Here is a 26,366-nt window from a genome sequence, read left to right on the forward strand (position 1 = left end):
AGATAAGTGTAAGAACGTCTCGTTGTGTAGTGGTTGACGCTCTTAACTACTATTGTTAAGGTCCTGTGTTCGATTTCTGACAAAATAGATGTGGAATATTAGTTTTAAAGGTTGTTTGAACTGCAATATTTCATTGTTCCTGGACTGGCATATAAAGCGTAAGGCTGACCGCATTGCGTTCATGTAACAGATGATCTAAATACGCTGCTCGTAAGGGGAATGACGATGATAGTGTATTTTTGAATAAAACAAAATAAATAATACTTATAAAGTTTTTACGATAAAAAAACTTGTACCTACCAACCGTTCCTAATTTCTTTCTCTCGATGATAGACATTCTTTGAATCGATCTCTCGGTCCTTTATCAGAAGATCTAAGCAGTAAACTAACCCGCCATGGATCACGAAGGTAGTAAACATTGATCATTTTCTCATCTAACTAATCTCGTGTGACTGATCTGATCTGTCTGTGTGTGGCATTTGTCTGAGTTCTGGGAGTTGTAGCGAAGACGTAACTAAGGGTTGAAAGGGATATTCGTCGTTTTAATTCATCGTTAAAACGCAGGACAACAAAAATAAAAATGATTAATCTTTCATAACCTCAGAGAAATAATTCTCTAGAGAAGCCTTTAAGCTCTTTTGCAAAGAACAAAAGCGTTCCAAATTGTTGGTTTGATTGTAGTTTGGTTTTTAGTTTGACAATAAACGTGTAATGGACGGTTTCGGTTACCGCTTGCAAATTCTTAACTTAAGTACCTACGGCCCGTTGAATTGCTGTAATAAAAAGTAGCTAAACTCGTGGTCAATAATCATAGAATGGTTTTCCTCCGTTTGGGCGACTGTATTAGTTTATTATTCTAAGGTCACAACAAATTGTATTTAAAGTTTAAAAGCATCAATATTCGACAATTTATTTAACGTTATTATTGTTACTATTGATACTGTAAGGTATTTGGTACAATTTTTAGATAAATTATAGATTATCATCAAAACTATTAAAATTCAATTTGAAAAAAAAAATTCTTATAAACTTCAACTAAATAATCTAATCCTGCCACATGGAAATGTATTATTTTTCTTAGATAAGAATAAAAATGAGAAGGCCCGTTTCGATTACCTAGCCAGTGGGACTATGAAATTGGATTTTTGTCAGACCGTTTTCATTGAATTAAATCGTGAATATCAAATCAATCACTTTAATCGTCCCAAACAAAACCCTGCTAAAAGGAAAACGTTTTCAAACCTGTCCCGACATTGAGAGGGCCACGACAGAGCAGCTGAAGGGTCTTCCGAAAGAAGCCTTCAGAAATGCTTCCAATCATGAATTTTTTAATTTTTTTACTTTTTCATTAATTTTATTTTATTTTTTATTTTTTTATTTTATTGAAATAAACGGCACTTAGTGCCTTTACATATTAGTTACAAATACAATTAAATATACATACATGTAAGCATAATTATAAGTAATACAGAGCATTTAAAACAATATGATTAATTTAGAAAGTCCAAGAAATATAAACTATATAAAATAATAAAAATATTAGCAGTTGTAGAATTATGGATAAAAAAAGATAATTTGGTATTAGAAATACTTTGAACCAATTAAAAAAATAACTAAGAAGCAAATTTTGAATAACATTAATCATATATATATATATATATATATATATATATATATATATATGTATTATTATTGAAAACTAATATTTAGGTAAATAGTATATGTTTATGTATAAAAATATATAATGACGTAAAAAAAAATGATAAAGAGAAGTATTTTTTACTTATAAAATAATTAAGAAAAGAAACGAAAAATTAATGTTTTAAGTATTGTAATTTCTTCATGTTTATTAATATTGTAATGTATTAATTTTAGTGTATATGAGGGTATTTGAAGCAAACTTAGAAATCTCCACCAAAAACAGAAAATTAGCTAGCCAAAATAAACTATACATAAAAACTTACCTACTTAAATAATGGCGTAATTCAAAACCGTCTCTCAATTTTGCAAAACCAAATTTCAATCATACTTGACATTGCAAATTTTCAGCATTCTCTATTTTCCATTAAGTTGGTGAAACATAATTGGAAATCTCATAAATCTTTTTTCAAAGTGTTTCGCGAATATCTCAGTAACTCCTTCAATGGAGATTTGTAAGTTTGCTTCTAAAGCTACATATATTAGATATCTACTGAAGCTGCTAGGATTATTAACTTGCAATGTTTACATGTCGAATACTTTGTTTTATTTTGTATTGCAATTATATACTTTAATATTTTGCCAATAAACGCCGTATTTCAGCACTAAACTGAACTGATACTTATTTTTTAATTTATTTCAACTGAGAGGGAAAACATTTTTGAGAAGGGAATATGGAAGTCTAGGCATTTACAGGGCTTATGACCTGTCATTGGCTGGTTTATATATATATAGTTGGATAATTTACATAGCGCCATTTTTGTGAAAATCACCTCAAGGGCGCTGTACAATTAATAAATATCCCAGTACGTCTTGCAGCTACAGAGCGCATGGACGGTTGGGATTCTAGTTCCTCGTTTTCAATTAAGATCAATAAAAAAATATAACAGATAGGAGCTAGATTACAGGACGTCTTGCAGCTACAGAGCGCATAGACAGTTAGAAATTTAGCCCCCATTTACACATTCTAAAAATTGACAAATAAATTTAGTGTATTAATGATACTAAAAAAAAATAAAAAATAATATGAATAGTAAAAAGGAGTAAGATTACAACACGTCTTGCAGCTACTAAGCGCATAGACGATTGGAATTCTAGACCCCATTTATAAAATTTAGGTATTTTTAAGTTGGTATATGAAAGCTAGATAACCAATCAAGTTTAGATAGCCAATTTACACACTGTGTAACATTCACCATTCTGCCCATGTTTAAACATCCACATTTCCTCAACTCTTCCATCTGTTGTGAAGTAAAAGAGCTGAAACCTTTATCACTAGAAGGAATGTGTATTTAACAACGCACTTCTTTCGATTGTTGAGCGGTGTTATTGACAACCCTGAAATTATGCGGAGCATTAGCTTTTATGTTCCTGATAATTACATTAGACAGTGTCAGCATAGACTGTTTCACATTCCAATATACAGGACCAACCTGCCAATAGTTATGCCTGTTGGAAGGGCTATCTCTATGTTAAACAATATCACTTTGGACATTGATATTTTTCACGTCTCTGAGGGAGTTTTTCGTTACAAGATTCTCTTACTTTTTTAACATATTATTCTTTGTATATTATGTATACTAATGTGTTTTTTTATATATGCCTAATTATTTCTATATGTATGAATTAAGGTATCCCATTTTGTAATGTACATATATAGGAATAAATAAAATGAAATCGAATCACGTGGGTGAGATTCATCCGGCTGAACCAAATCACCTACTAGGCAACGCCTGAAAACAATTTTCCAATTTTTATACTTCTTCTTTTACCAGGTAGTAATTCAACAATGTTTGAGTATGTCCAAATGCTTGCGGACTGGCTGGATTTATTTGCACCCGAAATATTTGCAAAAGAAAAAATGGCCCGCCCCCTTAAAGGAGTTGGTCATATACTATGCAAGACAAACTTGCTTAAAATTGAAATTATTAAATGAGCTTGTTGTACGAGTATCATTTGCGCTCATTACAACCAGGGGCGGATTTGCAGTCTCGGCCGCCCTAGGCCGTGTTGTACCAGCCGCCCCTTTCAAGTGTAGTGGTTCTGAGGTTTTCCCGACCATTCTTTTGCTGCATCTCTCCATCCGTATTAGTCTCACCAGGAAGTAGCTTACGCTTCCGATTGCGTCAAAAATCTCTTTCGTGTTCATATACAGGACAGTTTGGCTTCATTTTCGAAATCATCGAAGTTATCTCGTGTTTCACCAATTTTTTTCACAAAAAAAAACGCTTAATGAATTACCAAGTTCAGCCGCTTTATTTTATTATTGTTTAAATATTTTGGGCGGCGTGAATAGGTATATCAATCAATCATATTTTACGTATTCAAATCCAATATTTTTTACGTTGATTTTGCCGAGAATCGAACTCATTGCACTAACCACGAGGCGGACAACATGAAATGCAACTTTGTTTTACTTTACCGCATTTCGTCAGTTGCTTTAGGCAATGCTAAATTTCGTTCCTTAAATGGTGCCCGTTCGGGAATTGAACCCGGGATCCTTAATACAATGTGTCACAGTGGTAGTGCACTAAGGCGAGATAAATTTCAAAAAAATATTTTTTAAAACTGTACTATAAGTAATAAAAGTACACTTTTTGTAGAGTGGGGTACAGGGTGTGGGAAAAATCAAAGATAAAAATATTTTTAATAAACAATGTTTTATTAACATTTTTAATACCGCACATTTTCAATTTTATTATGTAGTCACATTATGTATCAGGAACCATCACATAAGTAGGGGATAGTTGGCAATACAGAGAGAAAATATTCCTACACTGTATTACAGACCCTCTCGCAAACAGTGTTTCCTTGTACACTGAAAAGTACAAATAACAACCCAAAATAAATCCATGTAATATAATCGATACATGATGACACGATGATTCAAATAATTTAGGAATAAATTAAATTATTTAACAGTCGAAAATTTTACAAAAAATGATTAAATTATAATAAATTAGAACACAGACAATACAAGGGCGAAGAAATAATAATATTAATAACAAAAATAATAATTTACAAAAAAGGGTTGATTTGCATCTTCAGTTACAAGAATTAAACTAATTTTGAATTAACAGGCTTTTTTCAAAATCGGTTTTCCTTGAATTGGAATTACTACAAAATGAAAATAAACATGATGATGTTGATAATTGATATAATTATATTTTCTTTTAATTACAAATACTATAATTAATGATCTTGATTGCGACAATGTGTCGGTTAATCAATATTTACATAAATAATTACAAAATGTCTAGATCTGGCCATATTTATTTTACAAAGTACAGGATATCGATATATTAATTTATTTTATTTAAAAAGCGGATATCATCATATCGGCTCTGCGGGTAAATCGACAGATCAAGGTTTTTTCAAAATGCGAACATTTTTATTATATTTTTTGGTTTGATTATTTTTGGCCTCTTCTGTCTAAATACCTTGAATGAGACGCGAGTCACAATAAAACGTATCCGCTCATTAAGTCTTTTGATTCGATAATAATTTATCAACTGGAATTTATAATTAAAATTTGAGTAACAGTTTCCTAGTGGGAATATTTAATTATGATTCGATATAATAACTATTTGGCTAAGTACAAGATGTGAAATTTAACAATCTACACGATAAAATCGGGACACCCGATACAATAAGTATCGTTCTACTAAAATTTGAATCGAGCGTTTCGGAAGAAAAATTCATGAATAATTTATTTAATTAATGATAATATAAGTTAATGAAACCCGTAGAGCAAAGTAAGTAGGTATTTGGAATGATAATACTTTATTTTAATGAGAGCATATTTAAAGAACGGATGTCGCGATTTTAGATATAAAACTTTAGATATAATTTTTGTTTATAATGACTTAGTTTTCATCAACTTAACTAATCGTATTAAGTTACTTATAATTTACATAACAGGAACATGGTTTAGCGATACAACAATCGTACATTTCAACATCGATGTCTTCAAAAGAAGAAAAATTAAATACTACTTCTGTTTCGAATACTGACTATTTTGTAAAAACAACGTAAAAATTTATTTAGTTAAAAAGTGGGGACAAAGTCTAAATAAAAGTATCAGTCAATATTCAGTTTTGTCCGCAATACATTCAGAGCAAGGAAGTTGTCGGAATAAGTGTCCTCGATGCGACTTGTCTACCGAACAATGAGACCTGAATGTTCTCCAGAGGCACAGGAGCAAGACTAATAATATGTATAATCAGAAAGACTTCTACAAAATAACATCAAGTTATTAAAACACGTTAAATGAGATTCAGTGGGACTTGACTTAGTAAAAAAAAAAGTAAAATTATATTTTTAATCTTAAGAAAACATGATCACATCATTTTAAAATGTTCACTTTCGCAAATGTCAGGGCTCGTAAGTCGGGGAGTTAGACGAATCAAAATGTCGATATTTCGATTCGCCTGAGATCATAACACATGCCGTCTTCTTCCCAAAATGCTATCAACTTTCAATTACGATAATCTTTAACATGCAATTACCATATAAAGAGACATAATCAAACAATCAACAGTAAAACATCAGTCATTCGAACAGTCACGATTCTACACTGAATTACGAAGAGTGAAGAATCGAGACTGGAGAATGAACATATTTATAAAATAGTAGGTACGATAAGTTTCACAATTTAAAAATTGTTAAAATAAAAAGGACATGCTGTGTATAAAACGAATACACACGTTCTTGAACACAAATTTAGATCGAGAATCAATTACAAGTAAAATGTATAACAATACAATGCTATAAAGGTCGATAACCAAGACGGAAGAAGACAACTCGAGTGCTAACAGCGGTCACCCCCCTAGCAGGCTAATAAGCCCCATCCATTCTATACTCGGGACTAATATTATTTACAGAATGTATATATATACACGAGGCACGGGGCCGCACAGCCCTGGATTTAATCATAGATACACCTTAAATCTAAACATTTCCTTCGTGAAAAACTAGCGGGTAAGACATGCAGAATAAATTAGTTTAGTCTATGCAGCTGTACAGGTCCTGTACGCGGAGTCGTCGGAGACCGAAACCTGACTGTCTGACTTCCGTCCACTGAATCTTCTTCAACCGAGTCACTTCCCTAGTACGCACTAGTCCAAATCACTCCAACTAAGAGTACAACAGTCCTCTCGCGTCAAGCACTCTCTCGTTTGAACAAACCCGTCGTCATGCCGACGCGACACCGCGCGCAGTTGTTCGAATTGGTTAAATAGTCTATTCACTTCGCGTATTCACAGTTCGATAATTACAAATTGGCAGCTTCTCTATGTACAGTGTTACTAAGTCTAGAAGTTCAGCCGGCGGCTAGACCTGCGTGGCAAACGTCCCGGATCCGGCCTGAGGTTGTGGTCTTCTATGACGTAGATACCGGACGCTTTCTCCGTCGGCCTTTTCACGAGGGACGCATCACTGTAACGAAGAAACAATCACGTTAGACAAAATATTACATATCGGGAGAGAAGGATGTTCAAATATTATAACATGTGGTTGATTTTTAGTAGAAAATATACGGAAAAAAATGTATATTTACCTCGCTGTACAGAGTGAGTCCGACGAGAGCAGACTGAGCCTGGCCGAGAGCAGGCGCGCCGCCGACTCCGTGTTGAGCTGCTTGTGCGAGCGCGCGCGGGACAGGGGGCCCCCTCCGCCCCCTTTACCCGAGCACTCGGACTCCGCGAGGCTCACATTGTGCGCGTTCTGGCACTCGGATAGCTCCGACACGTGACTGTTGGAAGCCGTCACATTGTTGATGCACTTACCCCACGTGTTCTTGATCACATGGGGGTCGCGTTTCGACAGCGAAACATGAGCGTTTCTCTCATTTTGCATGCGCGCTTCTCGATCAGCCGCCGCTCGCCTTCGTTTACGCCGTCGCTGAAGACAGGCAGCCACGACTGCCCCGCACACTAGAAGAACTGGTAGCCCGACGCCTAGAGCCGCGATGGCCGCCACGTGTTGCGCTGACAGCGTCCCGTCAGTTGCCACTTGACGGGAGAGACTGCCGGCCCCTGCCCTGTTGGAGCCCGCCATCGCCGCTCCTTCCGAGTAAGCTGATTCGTCACACCGCCATCCGCTCCAGCCACCGGCGCAAGCGCACGTGAAATTGTTAACTCTGTTTATACACGTACCTCCATTGAGGCAAGGAGACGACAGGCACTCGTCAATATCCACACTGCAGTCTTTTCCCGTGAATCCTGCACGGCAGGAACAACGATAGTCATTATCTAAGTCTGAGCAAGTGCCACCATTCGCACACGGAAGAGTTAAGCACAAATTCACTTTGGTCTGGCACAACCGCTCTATAAACCCAGGAACACACTGGCATCTAAACGCACCGACTAAATCTACACAAGTACCACCATTCAGGCACGGGTTACCGTGGCAATCATCTTCGTTAGTTTCGCAACGATCACCGACAAAACCGGCAGGGCATTTACACGTGAAGCCACCTGTTGATAGCTTATTGCACACTCCGCCATTTTGACACGGAGACGAAGCACAGTCATCCATTTCTCTCTCACAGTCAGTTCCCGTGCGGCCAGGGGGGCACGAGCAGGAATAGCCTCCGTGCCTTACGTGACAAGTTCCTCCGTGTGTGCAGGGTTTATCGGAACAGGTGCGCGAAGGCGTTTCGCAATGGGCCCCATTCCAGCCTTCGGGACATTCGCAGCGATAATGGGAACCACCTTCTTTGCATTTCCCGCCATTTTTACAGGGCTTGTTAGAACAACCATCAACTTCCAGTTCGCAATCTGTTCCCGTGAAACCAGCAGGACACGCGCACGTGTAAGATCCTTGACCGGTGTTAAAACAAGTTCCATTGTTTTGGCAAGGTCTATGATTTGTGCAGTAGTTGAGGTCTTGATTACAGAAGAGACCACCCCAACCTTCGTCACAGAGGCAATCCCAGGGTTTTTGACAGGTTCCGTGCATGCAGCCTGGGTATCTCTCGCATTCGTCACATAATCGGCCAACCCATCCAGAATGACATCTGTGAAAGAAGATAAATATTAATGATTTGTCGAAATAATAAAATTGTTAATAATAAAGTTCTAAAAATTACGAAGTGAATCGGGCGGAGCCGATTAACCACCGCCTCCCCTCAGACCTGCCCACCGCGGAGTGGATACAAAGCAAAAAGGATGACCTATAAATAACTAAGTCCGCGCGCATCTCGGGATGCGCAATAATTTAGCATTCCTCGCGATCTGCCAGTCGCCGTCTTTCTTAGTCCGCAGATGGTTAGATATGGAGAGAAGAGGATAGTCGCTCTTCGGGGCGCGCGTTCCCACGGCGAGTGGCCGGGGTCAAGGCGAGGCCGCGAAGAACCTTCCACATCGATCAATGATCCAGCGATTGCCGATCACGCTGCAACGACAATTAAGCGTCACTATTTTTAAGGATATTTGGATAGAAAATAATTCATTAATGGAAAAATTTACTAGACCATGTGCTATTTTCACATACATATACTGGAATATATATGTATATTTGTATGTGTTCTCATAATTCGATGGACGAAACACTTTACTAATTTAAAGCTACATTATGAACTAATCATAGAATGCGGAGTGATTAAAAAGCTTCGGGATGAAGTAGTCAGTACAAGTGCCACGGAAGTTAGTCAAGTGGAGAGGGGCGCCAATGGACTTCCTTTACCGATTACATATTGCAATGTATTATTTATCATTAAGTTCAAAACATGTTACAAAGAGTTCATGTACAAATCCTTAGAACTTTTCTTTTGGAAAAATAATTTAAGAGAAAACAAAAGTTATTCGAGTCATTTAATGCTTCATTAACACACAATAAGAGGGGTTGATTTTAAGACCACCCTTGTAAAGATTTGATATGAGGAATGAAAGCGGAGGGGCGAAGACGTTGCGATGATCGTTAACGTATTCAATGTCTATAACGGGCGGAAGTGGGAACCAGTAGAGCACATCGTAGACAATGAAAAACAGATTTAGGAAAGATGAGAATACGAAAGAGTTCGCTTTATTTTCAATTCAACGTGTATCCGTTTTGCGTGATCTATGTTTTTTTTTAAAAATATTTTTTATTTTTAAAAACTACTACCTACTTAAAATCATCACTCGTTTCTCGTTAACTACGCATTTATAACGAAGCAGACGATAATATGTTGATATTATAAGAGAGAGAAGAGTACCTTGGTAGGAGATTGTAATGGTGAATGAAACATCCAACAATGTGGTCTCATCGACATATCACATATCCGATCAATGGAACAGTGGGACATAAGAAAACGATACAAAACACAAGCGCGTCGCATAAACGAGTGCCGGTTTTGCAGTAGGTTCGGAATAAAGCTCGCGATTGATAGGCAGAGCGGTTTACAGAAAGATCCTCGAGCGAATTGAGATAACAAAAAACGGGCGCCATCGAATTGAACGTTCGAACGCAATTGACATATTCCGCAAATCGGTAATGATAAGCGCGATTAATATTGGTCGGAATGAGCGCGATTCTCGTGTTTTGCAACTTCGGGTTATGCACCTCGTTACAACATTCGCGATACCGGTATGGGGCTGTAAAAAATGCGCACGACAACATGCTGCGAAGGAATTACGCCTTCGGAATTAGAATGAGAATTATGGACTGAGGATATTATTTACGAATGGATTGGTAGGTATGCGCGAGGCAGGTGATTCCGAACGGCCTCCGCAGACACAACTATCGACGTATCAACCGAGTGAGTATTATCAAACGAGTATTTGCTCGACGGTTCTGCGGCAGACAATGAAAAGTTGGATTTGGTGACAGAGAAAATGAGCGGAATTTTTTAAATGTAAACTTTTAACTTTTATACAAAGTAAAAAATTGGTATACTTACATGCATTCGTCTGGTCTGTTGCAATGGCCGTGGTCGGAATCACATCCAGGCAAGCAGCGAGCTGTGGACAAAAAGAGCACACAATTAGTTGACTCGGTCGGAGAAAGAAGAGCAATTTAAGTTTTAAAAGCAGACAGAAAAATAAAACACATCACGACGAAAAAAGGACGAGATTCAAGCTAAATCCGTAGCACGTGTGTGGCAGGAGACTGCGTGAAATTCTGCTAAAAATATTATTGCATTTCGCAACAGTTACTGATTGCATCTTTAAAAATTTTGATGCAGTAAGTCTCGCATAGTAAGACGTTATTAAAGGCCGCACAAACGTTATAAATACACGGTAGTGATAAAACTCGACATAAATGCTACAGTCTCGCGCCACAAACATTATATTTGTTTATTTACTGTCAGACACAGGGATGCCCGTTGCCGACACTAAAACCCAATTTCCATCGCCGAATGAGTTAGGAATCCGAGCTGATCTACGACAAACTTTCGGTTTTCCTTAAATATGATTTCATTTTGGTACGAGGTGAAGAAAGATCATCAAGATCATGAATACTCGCCTGATCTAATTATAGTCGTGTGAAGGCCAGATTATGTACATATTACAAATACATCATTTTATGTTAGTTGGAAAATTTTGAGAAAAAAATACCGGGACAAGTATTACTCCGATAAAAAATAAACATTAGAAAAATGTAGCCGTGGTGATAACTCGAAAACGACCGTTACAAACTACATGCATTATTCGTTTTAGACTTGTGTACGTATTCCCCTAGGTACTATTCGTATAAGCAGATAGGGGGCATAAAAGAGGGTAATTGTGCCAACAAAGTACGAGACTAGTCCTATCTAATACAAACACATATTTGTGAACTTTTGATTCAATCGTATTTTATAATTGCTTTGCAATCTTAAGAAACGTTGAATACCTGCTTTGAGCGATTCGGTCAATATATTATGTACGTTAGTTATTTATAGGATTTGCGTAACATATTTCCATTAAATGTTTAATCTAACATTTATCCACTGAGGTCATCATACTACAACTTATACACAGCTGTCCCATGTTTGTAACCCTTGCATTTCCAACAGCGAAAGGGATACACTCGTGTGTATATGTACTGCACTGTTAGGGTAAGCGAGAGGTATAAGAACGATGCTATGAAAACACGACCTGATAACCTTTGTCGCGTAAAAGTACTGATGATGCGGGCCACGTGCGGTAGTAACGTCACTGGAGCAAGACCGCCCTTTAAGCATTAGCAGGTGCTGCTGATCAAAAATGTATAATTTCTACGATACAGTCAATGGCCAAGCGATGTAATTTTTTCGATACTTTTAAAAGTTGTTAAGTCGATATGAAAAAGCGTAATACAGTAAATTTTCAAAATCAGTAACGAAGTTATTGCATGTTTAATGAATGTTGCGATACGTATAAAACTGTTATAAATCAACTGATTGTGAAATATCCACCATCATTTATAACATGAATACTACGGATCTATCGAACCGGACAAATAAAGAGGCGCTGTCCATTTGAGTAGATTCTGATCGAAAGATATGAGAAGATGGATGAAAACATATGTGAAATACCACCACGGTACAATCTGATATGTTACAAGTCAAATTCAAAGTTCATCGCATCGTTATTGAAATAATGAAAGTCCTTATTTCGATTGTTTGTAGTAAATTCGTCACTCGATTCACGTCGTGCTATCGAGTCGAGAGCGACCGGAGAGAAGAAGCGAGTCGTTCTAAAATTAACTGCATGTTATAAGACAAAAACCAAAACAAGCAATTAAGATTGCCGGCGTGGGATGATGGAGCGGTGAGGGGAGGCAACAGGTACCGAGTTAACCACCGGATGGAGGTTCGGATGTTTCATTTTAATGCGTTTTTTGAACTCTTTGTGGTTGGCAGAGAGCTTTCTCGGTCCCGCTAAGTGCGGTATGGCATTTATCGCGCAATCATTGACAGCACTCATGTATAACATGAAACATTGAAATAAGCTCAAGTAATCTAGTTGGACGACAATCGAACTGCGAATATTAAATACACGACGGATGCAATATGCCCAAGAACGAAACCAAAACACGATTATTAAAATAACATCCTATTTAGATCGCGAGAAAGAGTTTTTTGTTCCAATTCGGGCGCAGCAGGTAGTTGTAGGTGGTAGAACCTTCCCACGCTGCCGCTGCGAGCATCTCATTCTAGCTAACACCAGTCCCTTTGTTGGGAACACCCGGCTACGACTAGTATGTGTACATGTGCACTACGCACCATTATCATTTTTTGTCTACCCCTGTTTACTTTAAAACGATATCTTTTCCGGGTGAAATGTTTTCATAATTTAGCATATTTGAGAAGCATTTCCGTTTTTTCCACGTTTAAATAATGATATAAGTTTACCTAAAAAATGCATTCAAAAAGTTTTAAGTAGTTGTATAATATCATCGAGAACGAGAGAAATCTTTCGCACGACAGAAAACAAACAGATATGAAAGGCGTATGTAAGGGTTTAATGCGATCCGATCACGCCAAACGTCCGTGTTCATTTCGGAACCGCAACAAAAACATCGCGTTTTCGAAGGAAAGCGTTTTTTAAAAATGGCTTTTAATAACAGGAGCCGTAGAGCGCTGCAAAGGGCAGCTGTAATAGCGGCTTAATGGCTGCAAGCAGTGTGGGAACTGAATCCTTGCCGGACAACAGCGGTCGTTCAATAAGATACCCAAGCAAGGGTTGGCAGGATGGAAAGAAGGCAGGTGAAATACACAAAGTCATAAAGAACATGCGGGATGTGCTCGATTGAATAGACTTAGCGAGATCGAGCGTACTATTTCCCTCTGTAATACTTACGTTTAGCGTTTAGACTACAACCAGAAAGTTATTTATTCCTACGTTGACCACCCGCAGTAACAATATCTTGCTCGGTGCCTATATCTTCCTGATTGTTATTGTCTTTCGATCGTTGGAATCCGATTAGTTTACTCATTGATATAATGACGGTAAGGAACAAAACAAGCAACAGAACAACGTTAGTTATATTTAACAAGCAAACAACGAGAGGGAAAATAATGAGGAAGCCAAATTAAAAATGCTCATACGATAGCGTCAATTTACGAATTGAATTCATTAGTACGGATGAATGGAGAGCAAATGCTCTATTTCGTAGGATTCGTAGGTAATACTCATAATTTTTTAGTTCCGATGCGATTTGGTCCCGGATTTGTGATGTGGCGAGTGCAAAAAAACTTCATATTTGAGCGAGTATCGCATGTTTGGATGGGCCTAATCGGCGAACCATCTAATTGCACTTACTGATTGATCGCGTGAAATTTAAAATTCATAAATTTTTCTCATGAAAAAATCAGAATAAAAGAAAGATGGCCACACACTGTTATTGGGAACGAGTAAATATTAAAAAATGGCGGATTTGTTTATTTATAATGCGAAATTATCATGTAAAACTGTCTAAAAGAACTAAACTCGTACACTTAACTACCTGATGACGATACTGTCTTAAATTTTAAATTAAACTAAAAAAAACGGCCATAACGGTAATAAGAAACACATTATTTTAAAGGTATTGAAAAATAGTAAGTACTTACGTTTGGAACAGTAATCTCCCTGCCACCCGGAAAGGCATATTCTCTCTCCATTTTGAGAGCAAGTGTAATGGCCGAAGCTATCATCTCTAGGTCTACAGAGACTGGCACATCCTTGACCGTAGTAATGGGCATCGCAGGTCACCCTATACTCGTAGCGCAGTACCCTGAGGGAATCAGCCGAGCGGTGTTCTCCAGCTTGCCATTGATCAGAGACTCCTAGAATCGATTGCTTGCTCATCCTCGAGATCAGAGTTCCACTGGAGCCACCTAAAACAAACAATATGGTTAGAATCTAGATAAATTAATGCAAGTTTAGTAAAAGTAGTTCGTAATCATGTTTAAGAGTTGCATGGAGATCATTTTCGCGCATGCAACTTCCCATCGATTCACGCCAACTTATGGGCCAAGAAAAAGGAGGTGCGGGTTACGCGAACCCCGCCTCGAGCGTTTTAACTCCGAGTTCCTTTCCCACGCTGTTAACCTTCCGGTCGCAAGGAAAGTCACAAACCAGGAGGCAGAGTGGCCGATATCTAGAGTAGGATAATTTCAGAAAAAAATACTTTGGACATACGGCTGGACCTCTTACGATTAAGTTTATTTTGAGATGCAATGACAACATTTATTACCTGGATGAAAATTAACGTAAATTTTCAAATGACGCGTTACATGCAAATGACTTATTAATTTACGATTTACGATGTCAATAATAACATTTTGTTAATGTTTAATCGACCCATGTAATTTCTTTTGATACGTAATAAAAAACAATGTTAACCTTTAAATGGAAGGCGGCGGCAAAACGGGGGTTTTCAAAAGCACGGAATAAATATTAAGATAATACGCGGTGGAGTTAATTCCGTGGTCTGGGGTAGTGAGAGGTACCGCACCACTCAAGGAGGCTGTGGGATAATATGTAATTATGAGTAGAGATGAGATCGGCGGGCGGAGTAAGATAAAAATAAATAAACAGGAGTGCGGATCAGCGATCGGGAGTTCAGGCAAAGGGGCGGAGCGAGTGGCGAGCTCGCGTAGTCCCAGCGACCGCGCTAACGGTCAGCCACTGCAAGGGTGAGCTATGGAACTAGCGCACCACGCGGTCCTAATGAGTGTTATTATTAACCTTAGTGATCCAAGCATACTTTGCTTTTAACGCGATCTACCAAATATAAATTAACGTTCCAAGCATGCAAACAAAAAAATGAGGGTCGAATCAGTATATCTAGAGAGCGAAAATGAACAACTAGTTTATTAATCTCTACGAGATCATCACTCCCGATTGTTGCGAGATGAGCCGATGATGCTTGTCCCGATGTTTTTTCCTCATCCCGAATATTTCATGCGCAACATAGAGTTATTAAATCGTTACCGGATACGCATTGTAAGCATTTAAGGATCGATTTGAATAATAAACATAATGCCTAACGAGTTATAACGCGTACGTTTGACTGTCCGAATATAATATTTTAGCTCCGGGCAAGATCTCCATCGGCTACTGGCTTCGTGTGTGCCTTTAATTCTATAATTATTCGGGCGGTGGAGCCCCGGGCTAGCTCCACACGCCTGGCCCGAGCCGCCCGCGCCCGTCTGCGCCTCACGCAACGGTATTGTTTGTGCCGCTCTTGCCGTGGCTGTCCGAAACTTCCATCGTGATGGAAGCCATTACCTGTCCTGGCCCGCGGCCAGTTCCGACTTTTTGTAGACGATCTCGCTTCCATTCATGCTCGGTGGGCGCTCTGTGCGTTATTGGAAAGAAATCGAAAGTGAGGGACGAAGGAGCCCCGAGGACAACCCTCCCGACTTACAGGATTTAGTAGCGTGCTATCGATAGTTTTTAGTTCGAAGCGATGAGTTAAATATTCAGCGAGTATCAAAGTTTACGAATCACTATTCAAATAAGCGACCGCATCGATGGTTTTGGAACCAATTATATCAAATAGAATGTTTAAAAGATACGGAGAGCGGGTCGAGTGATATATGTTAAAATGATTATAGGTTTTCATGGCGGGCACGATCATTCATTGTGTACCTCTAAAACCAATTATAACAATCGGATTTGGAGGGTGCTCACCTTACGAAGCTAGGTATTGCGCCCAAAAATAATAATAATTAAAAATTCCGTAGAAGCTGAAGGGATAGGGAGACCAGAAGTGGGCGTCGAGGAGTTCGAAGGGCGGAGCGCAAGAGACGGCTCCCTGAGAAGAACAAAGTCTCGAAGTGAAATATTACTTCGGACGAACAGGGAATTTAATGAGAATACTTCCAACTGACCGCAATATTTTTCGCCGTTCGTTACCGGGAGATCGTTTGCGGTGAATATTATGACTACGCTAATTATTATAACAGTATTACGAAGGTACTCCATTTCTGATTATATATTATGAGAATCACAGCGCATTGAAAGAGTCAAAAAATATCATTCTTCGTTCAAGCAAAAAAAACAAATATATCTATGTAGATTTATGAGAGAAATTAAGGAATACGAAATATTTTTCGACAGCTGTTTTCAGAAAGTCTCCCCGCGCTTCAGAAATGGATCATTACTCAAATATTATAAGATTTAGCGTTTTAGAAATGACGGGAAAAATGCATTCAATAAAAGCGGGAAGGAGACATACAATAAGAAGCTGTGCGCGTGCAAACAATTGCCAAAGAAAATGTTATCGCCATAATAATAGAAAACTCGCAATCATTACAATAGAAGAAGTCTCTCGTTGGAATTCTTTTGTTGCGGGGTACATCTTGCGCAAAGATACAACCGACACCTGGCTTCGGACTTGTGCAATTATAGGCTTCTCTAAGGCAGACCTAAGAGTCATTTTCGTCCGCGATATAAAGAATCTTCGGGGAAAGATCTCGGCGAGCGGAGGGCGAGGCACGCGGCCCTTCTTTAAACGGAATGTTTGTCCAAGATATTTGTTGTTTAGATAGTATGTTAGCAGATGCACGAAATCTTTTCTCTACTAGGTTGTGCGTTGTACGTTCCACGCGCATACGCGATAAATCACCGCGTTAAACATTATATTATAGATATAGGTATAGGTTATAAGAACTAACAGGTATAAAGCGAGAAATCTCCCAAGTAAACAATATTTTTACTAAAAATAACGCATCGTAACTTGTCCTACAAATCGAGAGCGTGTAACTTAACAAAGTTAAATAACAGGTACCTACCTATACGAATATATTCTATTTTTATTAGGAGGGTCTATAAGCGGCAGGTTTATATTTAATAACGGAACATCTGAGGCGAGCGAACGAGATATTACAACACCCTCTTCCTGTGTTTAATTAATATGATAAGCTACTTATTACCAGAAAGATCGGAGGTAAGCCATATGCGGGGACCTAATCTCGGTATAAACACGAGGATGCAGGAAGGTTACTACAGGGAGAGGTGGTGACGGATGTCACGCACATGTTTCTTCAGGAAATGTTTCCTCAGAAAACATATTGAAACAAGTAAAGGGGGTAAAGAGCGCCATTAATTACCAGTTAAAATATTTAAACAATGGTAAGCAGTAAGTACTGTAAAATAAAAACCACCTAAGCCCGGGTTGAAATCCTATTTTCATTCACACAAATTTATACATTTTGTTCAAAGTTTTTTTTTGTTCGATTTCAAATTTTTTATTTTCAATTTTATTATTATTATTAAAAAACATAATTCGTTTTTATTTTTATTTTTAACAACTTACGTATTTAAAAACATATTTTTTTATTGTTCAAACGGCAATTATCCAATTACGTTATTGTTATAGTTTCTCAGTTTATATTTGAATTTCTTTTTTTACTTTTTATGTTCATTGTCTTAGATTAAAGGTGATTGATGTCGTTACTGTAAAAGTAACTTAATACACGCTTATGATATTTTTATAGGTAAATAATAAAATCGTACACGAGGTTAGCGGGCTTCGCGGTTTGGGAAAATCTATCGCGAAATTGTGCCAAAAAACAAACGGAAAACTTAATAAGCAATTTGAAAGTAAAATACGAGAGGTTTCGGTCAGTTGGCAATAATAATTGCGAGTCGGTTTGGACTAGAGGTCTCGGGTTCGACACCCATGCGTACATCACGGCTCGCTGTGGTGGCGGAAGAAAACAAAAAAACCGGGAACGAAAAATAAAAAACACTCGATTCGACAAATGTAGAAAAAGCAATCCCAATAATAAGCAACCGCAAATCGAAATGAATGCTGAACGGAGATGTCTGAAGAGCAGGCAGAGTCAAACTGATACGCACCAGTAAGTGGAGTAATGACTGAACAGAAATATTATCAGAAACATTAGGGGCACACAATAGGTTACACAGCTACCTAGATCATCCAATTAATAGCTTTAATTGGGAAAGAGTATTAATCGCCTGTTATAACTGAAAGTGGAACAGTCAAAATTGCGAAATTAAAAGAGTAGTAAGTAAATCAATTAGAATTTCACGCTGTGGTGAACACTAATTTTAGGTAGTGAATCTGGAAATAATATAACGTAGAGCTCGAAGATATAAATAATTTATCGAGATCGATGAACACAGATTACGGGCCGGCCCTACAGAGTGTAAAGTACAGGCCTAGGCGCAGGCGGCGCGTTCCGTCTCTCGCACATGGAACGGGTTTAGTGCGATTGTCATACGCGCGCCGTGTGTCTTGTCATAAATAAGTTAATATCAACAACCTGTCGCGGCCTGTGCCCGGCCTATAAACAGCGCCGTTGTTGCGTTACCCAATGTACGCTCCGAGCTGCACTCGCTGACACATTTGAAAGTGTACAAGAGATTTTGTAGAGATAATTGCCGTTCTCCCATTGAGCGAAGATACCGTCTCACTGCGAAGTGCGCGAATCAATTCAATGCGCTAGTTAGAGGTATGTAAATTGATTCAAACAAATGACAGAACACGGTAAATACCCGACGCAAACATGATGTGTTACGATTGTGATCCCATTACGCGGCTCGAAGCTTAAAACGAGGAAGAAGTCAAGGACTCGCGAGAAGGCTCTCAGCTGAACAGCTAACGCTCGTTGTTAGAAGGCTCGCGTAGTAAACGTTGGCTGCGATTACACCGGGACACTAAAAGTTCAAATGCAGCAGTGTGCATATCGGTATAAAGTTCGAAACGGCGTGCAGCAAACGGATTCGATCTGGACGACGGAAGAATACCTAATGCGAGACATACTGGCAACCGTGTGACCAGTGTGAACCGTCACCGTCACACTGTCAACGACACAATACACGACACGACACCCTCTAAAAGGACACAGCTATCGAGAAATGAATGCCAAAACGTTATTCCGATGAATGGCTGTGACGTAACAGACGACATCGAATTAAATTACTCATGCTCATCATTCGACAGGCTAAAAGATTTTGAATATCTACATTTATAGACTCGCATAGTAAGATCTCAAATTAATATTAACAGCATTAATTTGTTGCGATTCAACTCAATTCATCGAGGAATTTTACTATTAGTTGTAGATGTTTAACTTTACCAACATATTTATACATGTGTAGAAAGGGGTCTTAAAACTAGTGTTGCCTGGTGAATTCGAGTTAGTATTATATATCAGAGAATGCATAATTGCGTAACTGTAGCTGTGTGCAGTAGACCAGTAATAAGCAATAGGTGTTCCAAGTTTATAGGAATTTGAAAGTATACAAAGCATATTAACACGGAGCGTGAAAATCCATGTTCAGTTCCAGAAAATAACGTACACGCTGAGCACGGGGCGGTCGCGAGGCTCCCAACATTATTAATGGCTTTTCGGAGATTCCTGTATTAATTGGCGTGATGTATAATAGATCTTCCCCGCGGTAATTAAAGGCGGGCTAAGAATTTAATAAAAAATCTTATAAGATAATCCGAGCGGAGAATTTTAATTGAGAGCGTATTCGATAGGAGCCATAATCCCTTTTCGAGAAAGAGTTACGCCTCACTAAAATCTCCAATAAATACTTAACCTCAAATAAATTAAAAATAATAATATAAAAAATTGGACTTACCACCGGATCGTGAGGTCTCATTGGAGTCGTGCCAGGCTTCGACGATGAGAGAGAATGTGCCCTGTGGAAGAGAAAACGAGACATCAGATCAAATATTCCGGAGGAAAGAACAGTGCGGAGCTAGTGGGTCACCGGGGTTAAGAAATGTCTGTGCAGCGCAGCGCTCGGCTCGGCACTCGCAATCGCTTACGATGATCGATCGTGGATGTACTACCGCCGGTCACCGGTCACCACCGGTCGGCAGACCGACTGGTCAGGTCAGCTACGGCTGTCGGGGTGTCCGTGTCCGCGCTCGCGACAGTGCCCCGCGGCCATCGTTCGGGGTGGGTAAGCCGTAAGGTCACAATGAGAGCGAATCGGTGGAGCGAATTCGTCCCGAGGAGTTCATCCCTTCGGATTCAGCGCTGAATGAAACAAACAATACCGTTCATCAGATGCCAATGGATATACTGCAGTTGAATAACTAAAACCTGAAAAAATGTATTAAACGCGTAGACACAATACAAGAATATCAGAATAATACCATATACAATTTTTTAAAACGAGACAAGGACGGCCGAGACTAATTGACCAGGGACTGAAATTATACAAACTACAAGACAAAACTAAACAAGAAACTCAGACAATCTTTACAAAAGATGTTTAAAATATTATCATTAACAGTAGAATATGAATGTGTGTAATCCTTAAGGATTTATAAATGAAAATAAATAAAAAAAATGTATCGCTCGGCGGTCGCTAGAATACAACATGCACACGCACACGCACACGCACACGCACACGCACACACCTACCTGCGACGGACACGACCGGCCCGACAACCGACAATGTTTAGGCAAATAAGAAACAAAACCCGAGATCCTCTCGAGAGACAACATCAATATTGACACACATCGTGGAGTGGATGGATAAATAATAGAACGGACGGAGAGGAATGAGGCTTTAATATGTTTTCTCAAGTGGTCTTCAGTTTGTTTTAAATAATTTGTTTGCTAACTGCTCTTCACTCGCGCGGTTAAAAGCGGACTTCAATTATTCCAAATAAATAGCTCGATTGCATTAATCAAATAATTATATTTATTTCTACATACACGTGTGTAGGCATTACCCGAGGATGTCAAACAAGGCAAATAATCGGAATGTTTCGCGGGTCGCTTTCCATTTTAACGTTCGAGGTAGGACGCGCTTTGCATGGGCAACATACTTTATTGATATGTTAAAAACGTTGATTCTGCGAATCGTTAGACAGTTAAGTGTTTTGTGTGCCCGGTTAAAAAAAATAGGACGACTATTTCAAGCACCGATAAATGAAGATACCAAAATTCAATATAAATACGAAACATTGCATTATTAAAGATAATTATGTATGTAAGTACGGGAAGCAACTATGCATAATTTTCCTAATTTCTTGGCCTAAAAATTATTATTACGTATTTATTAATTTTGTGAAAACACATCAATTGAGAGCATACTATTATTTCATAAACTTACTGCATTATCCAATTAAAAAGTTAAAAAATACAGGTTGTTTTAGCAATATACTAGTACGTTTAAAATCGTTATGTCTCGTTTCCGTTCACATAAGACTTTAAAAAACCTTTGATAGGCAAAAATGTGCAGGACACGGGGTTGCCTAAACCATGGTCCACAGTAAGAACCGAAACGGCACGAGTCCGTTGGCAAATGATCGAAAGGGCATTATAACAGTTAATAAAATTTCCACCAAGTAGTATGGACTGTTCGGCGGATTTTAACAAATGGTTAAACTCAGTCAGTACGGGTTCGCGTTTCACAGCCAGGAGGTTGGCTCTTTTAAAAAGCCGTAGTGTATTCAAAGCAACGCGCTCCTACGCGATCGGAATGCGCGCGGCCGTTCCCACCGGCGAATTTTAGCCGTACGAAATTTCAATTGGAATTAATACGTTAATCGAATATGGGGGACGCATTCCGCGCCCGTGGCAGCTTCCCACGATAGCTGGCGGCGCGGGGCACACGGCGCGAGCGACCGGCGTCCTCTGCGTCCAGCGTCCTGCGGGGTGGTGGCTGCTGCGGCGCTGACGACCCACGCGTACTCCTCACCCTTTCTGACCCAGTAACCAGCACGTGAATCTCGGCGTGTGGGTGTATTTAGGCCGAAGCGACTAACACTCCCGCGCTTGTTTCCGTAATATGTCCGCTTTTTGTAATATAATTAGACGTACCTAGTACCTAACTCCGTTGTTCCGAAGCCTGGGAAAAATTTATCTGAATGCCATTGAATATCGACAATATTATTGTTCGGTGACCTTCCTATATTTTCATTAATAAAAAGCACGAAATGAAAGGAATCGTTAATGCCAGTCGCGAGCCGTGTGAACCGATTCGCGACCAGCCAAAGAGGATCGAGCGATTTGCGGACGCGTGGGTATTATAAGAGCGCATCTAAACGAAAACGCCACCGAACTGTGGAAACGCAATTTAAATACGACAATGCAATAAAAGTGCACCTTACAATACGTTTTGTCGGCCAATAATGCTAATACTGACTCGTATAAAGTACCAACGAAGCTGTAGGTATCGTCCGTTCCGAGTAGTTGATTCATGACGAGTATAGTATTATTCGAAACAAAAACGATTTACAGCGCCGTAAAATTGTCAGTGGAGGCTGTGGCAATTTATAACTATTAATTAAACGTTTTTTAATAAAATTAAAACCCTCAGATGACCCGACACAGAAAGTGGAAATACAAGAATATATTTTCCTTCGGGGAGATAAAAAGTAAGATATCGGAATATTTAACGGGGCTGAGATATGACCGCATATAACAAGCGCGCTTGTCAAAAAGGAACAAGTGGAAATACAAAATACTGACTGGAAATAAAATCCACGAGCCTATCTGGTACAGGATCTTAAATTCTCGGTGGAGATGCATCTTGTTGTCGCGACAGGTGAAGTAGGGAGGGTGGCTGAGCCGCATACAGCTTTAGGTGCAGCTTACAGCATCCCATTAAACCGGTCCGGGTAAGTGTTACTGTCCTATCAGATTTAAGGAGTTCGCTAAATTTTCTCTCGCGTTATAGTATCGTAGTAACCTTTGAGATAGAAAATAATTGGATCTAAATGAAAAGCATTTAAATAAAAAAATAGCGCATTATATGAAAACTGACACCTGTGATGTTTCATGGGAACAGGACGTGGTAATTAGCACTCAGTTCTCTTATTACTACGTAAATGGATGTCACGACATATATATACTACGCATAAAGCACGATTGCTTTTTAAAAAGTAATTCGCAATGTTTTGCTACGTGAAATCAAATATGTATATGTAAATTTAACATTTAATGCCTAATTAATAAGCATCTTACGAAAATAAACATGACATAAACTGAGTGTATTTTATAATATTGAGTGTATGACATAAAGTTAGTGGATGTGTTACCTATTTGGTCAACACCAACGCGTAACGGTAGAAGCTCAAGTGCTCGGTCGATATGAATTATTCTACATCTCGACTGGTGCTGAATCTTCTTTACCCATAAAACCTTCTGGTACGGGAACACATGGCTAGTCTCGTCAGAATAAAGTATGGCATGATGATTATTTACTCTTGCCCCATTACAAACTTAATTGACCCGAGGAAATTCAAAACGTATTATCATTTAAACGTATTATCGTTAAGAATACATCGTCGTTGCCGTGTTATTCACAAAAATGTTCAGGAGAAACAATAAACATCGCAGACTTGAGTAGATAGATGTCTGGGAACATTGATAGTTTTTTAGAGCATACTTTAGTGCATATAATTGTGGTTGAAATGTTTTTTTGACGAAAAAAACGTATTTTGTAAAATGCATGCACATAACCGGATTCCAAGGTGCAACAACAATATAATCTTTAGGGGAAAAACTTACGAACAATTGCTGAAATGGAAACGCTCGTTGAGATTTTTTATAGCCCGGTGTAAATAAAGGATTTGATAGAGCGAGAAATCGATTGGCACAAATCATCATTAGGAAAATTGAACAAGAAAAAGAGACGCCCGCAATTGTATAACATCGCTACCTGGAAATCAATAATCCGAAACGAATCGCTAATTTGGAACTGAGAAACGCCTCGAATTGTCTCCGAAATGAAGCCGAGGAATGTCTTGAGCGAGTGAATGCAGAAGCATACTGAAATTGGACGATGATTTACGACAGAGTCATATAATCATTAAGTTTCAACATCTTTATGAGTGGTCATTGTCACTTTTTGTACAGATTAGCCGTTCCGTTTTCATACAGCCATCGTCACTCTATTCTCCGGGGCGAATAAAGCAAAATAGCTACTGATTCTGGACAAAGGGACTTTTAATGTATTATTTATTATTTTACGAGCTGCCTGTACTGAAATGAATCGCCGTGAAAGAGGTGTTGTAAAAATATCATCGACTATAGACAGGAGCGGGGGTAGAGCAATAAAAGTCCCGAACGCTCGTAAATCTACAGGACAGTTCCGGGTAAACGGAATACGTGAATACATGACAAAGTACGACATGATCGATAGAACACGCCGATTCTACAGCTTCCAAAAACAATACCAAATCTGCCGGTAACACGAAAACTGGTGTTAAAAAGGCAAGTATTACGACCAGCAGTGAAGAACTGGATGAATCGATTAAAACAGACATATGCATTGTGATGTCTCTGTTAAGACCGTTTGATCCGAAGGACGCTCTGCAGATTTAAAGATGCGACCCATTGCAACAGCTGACCGGAAAAGGCCCATTGCTTTAATTCCTTGTTCTGTAGACAGATGGCTTGTCCTGTCTTGCTATTAATTGATCGACAGCAATTAAGCAGTCAAGATGCCTTAAGCTCGCCAACGGGCCGCACATTAAGGTTGTCTCGAGAGGTCAAATACGAAAATGATACTTTAATTTCGAGACATGTATTTCTCTTTAAATTCGCGGCAAATATGTAAATCGAGATTTGGCTGATGTACGTTTGACATAAAATACATAGATAGACTTTGTATGTTTAAATTTGAAAGACGAGATGAAAAAAATAAAGAGATTCCATGTTTAGTGCGATATTTTCTCGTTTTGGTACTCAGTCGATTATTTATAGCGATATTGTATCGGTCGACATTTGAAAGCCCATTTGACACGGCGCCAAGCGGAGCAGAGATCTCTCCGTTCTGCCAGTGGTCTTACCTCTTACCGAGGATCAAGCGATGTATTAGTTCAAAATCAAACTCCAATAAATATTTAAATCAAAGATATTTACTAATAATTATGACCGGTAGGGTTAGTTTGGATTTTTGAAAGTATTTCTAAAAAATCTCCGTAGATGTGGAGATTCCGTCTGTGGCAAAACGCAGGTCGTGAGGTGTGGAAGATAGAGGATTAGTACCGCACGTCCATCGGACAATGGGTTCGGATCCCGGCAGCGTCATTCCCTAGTTGTGTACTCGTAAAACCGAAACCGTGAACGGCCGATATTCATTCCGTTACTAGACCGCGCGACAGACCGTGTGAAACTAGCTTTTATGTCAAACCAAGGGAAAAAATAACAATTTATCAATCGAGACACATCGAGTAATAATTCTAGCGTAGGAGTGGACGGGATCAGACAGACATACCTACTGGACTATATATACAATCCCCAATTTATATTATTATATTCGTATATGTTAATAAAATAAAATTAAACATTATGTCGCAATTTTTTTTTTAACAACCTAAAAACCACAAACAATCTGACATTTGTAATATTTAGTTGAACACGAACTAGGAAACCTAAAATTTTACTAAAAAAAATAGTGGTTTAAAGTTATTACACGTGCAAATATTTTACAATACACTTACTGGCTACCGTATGGTCATTAATCTCCGATCGGCAAAATCTCCCACACGTCTAGTGTTTCAAAGGAAATCTCAATAGGGGAATAAGTCCGATGCACATTTATTTAGACGGATATACCATTTCCGAAACGTTTGCCAAGGAACATTGAACAAATATTAAAGAAATAGAAAAAAAAAAACCCAAGTGGAAGATACTATTTCAAGTGGCAAATATGCTTTATCCCTCTGAGTTTACATTGTAAATTGCTAGTATAGTAAGGATACTAACCTAGTACATACATTTAGGTAAGGGATGTCGAAATTCTTGGTCTTGTATTTATATTTAAGTACTATAAAATGGGAATAAA

The 26,366-nt window shown here is 38.7% G+C and overlaps 1 protein-coding gene across 1 annotated transcript in view; it reads right to left on the reverse strand.

Annotated features, from left to right (window-relative positions):
* Positions 1 to 4,339: 4,339 nt before the first annotated feature.
* Positions 4,340 to 26,366, reverse strand: part of LOC148282803 (uncharacterized) — a 37,410-nt gene continuing 15,383 nt past the window's right edge. The window contains 6 exon segments of the mRNA XM_088224528.1: positions 4,340 to 7,052; positions 7,055 to 7,134; positions 7,256 to 8,716; positions 10,580 to 10,640; positions 14,198 to 14,464; positions 20,193 to 20,253. Of these exon segments, the coding sequence (XP_088080654.1) occupies positions 7,030 to 7,052; positions 7,055 to 7,134; positions 7,256 to 8,716; positions 10,580 to 10,640; positions 14,198 to 14,464; positions 20,193 to 20,253 (1,953 nt within the window). The 3' untranslated portion in view covers positions 4,340 to 7,029.

Source organism: Micrasema longulum, unplaced genomic scaffold (genome assembly GCF_059751315.1).
Source record: "Micrasema longulum isolate JH-2025_06_02 unplaced genomic scaffold, ASM5975131v1 h1tg000289l, whole genome shotgun sequence".
Taxonomy (NCBI): domain Eukaryota; kingdom Metazoa; phylum Arthropoda; class Insecta; order Trichoptera; family Brachycentridae; genus Micrasema; species Micrasema longulum.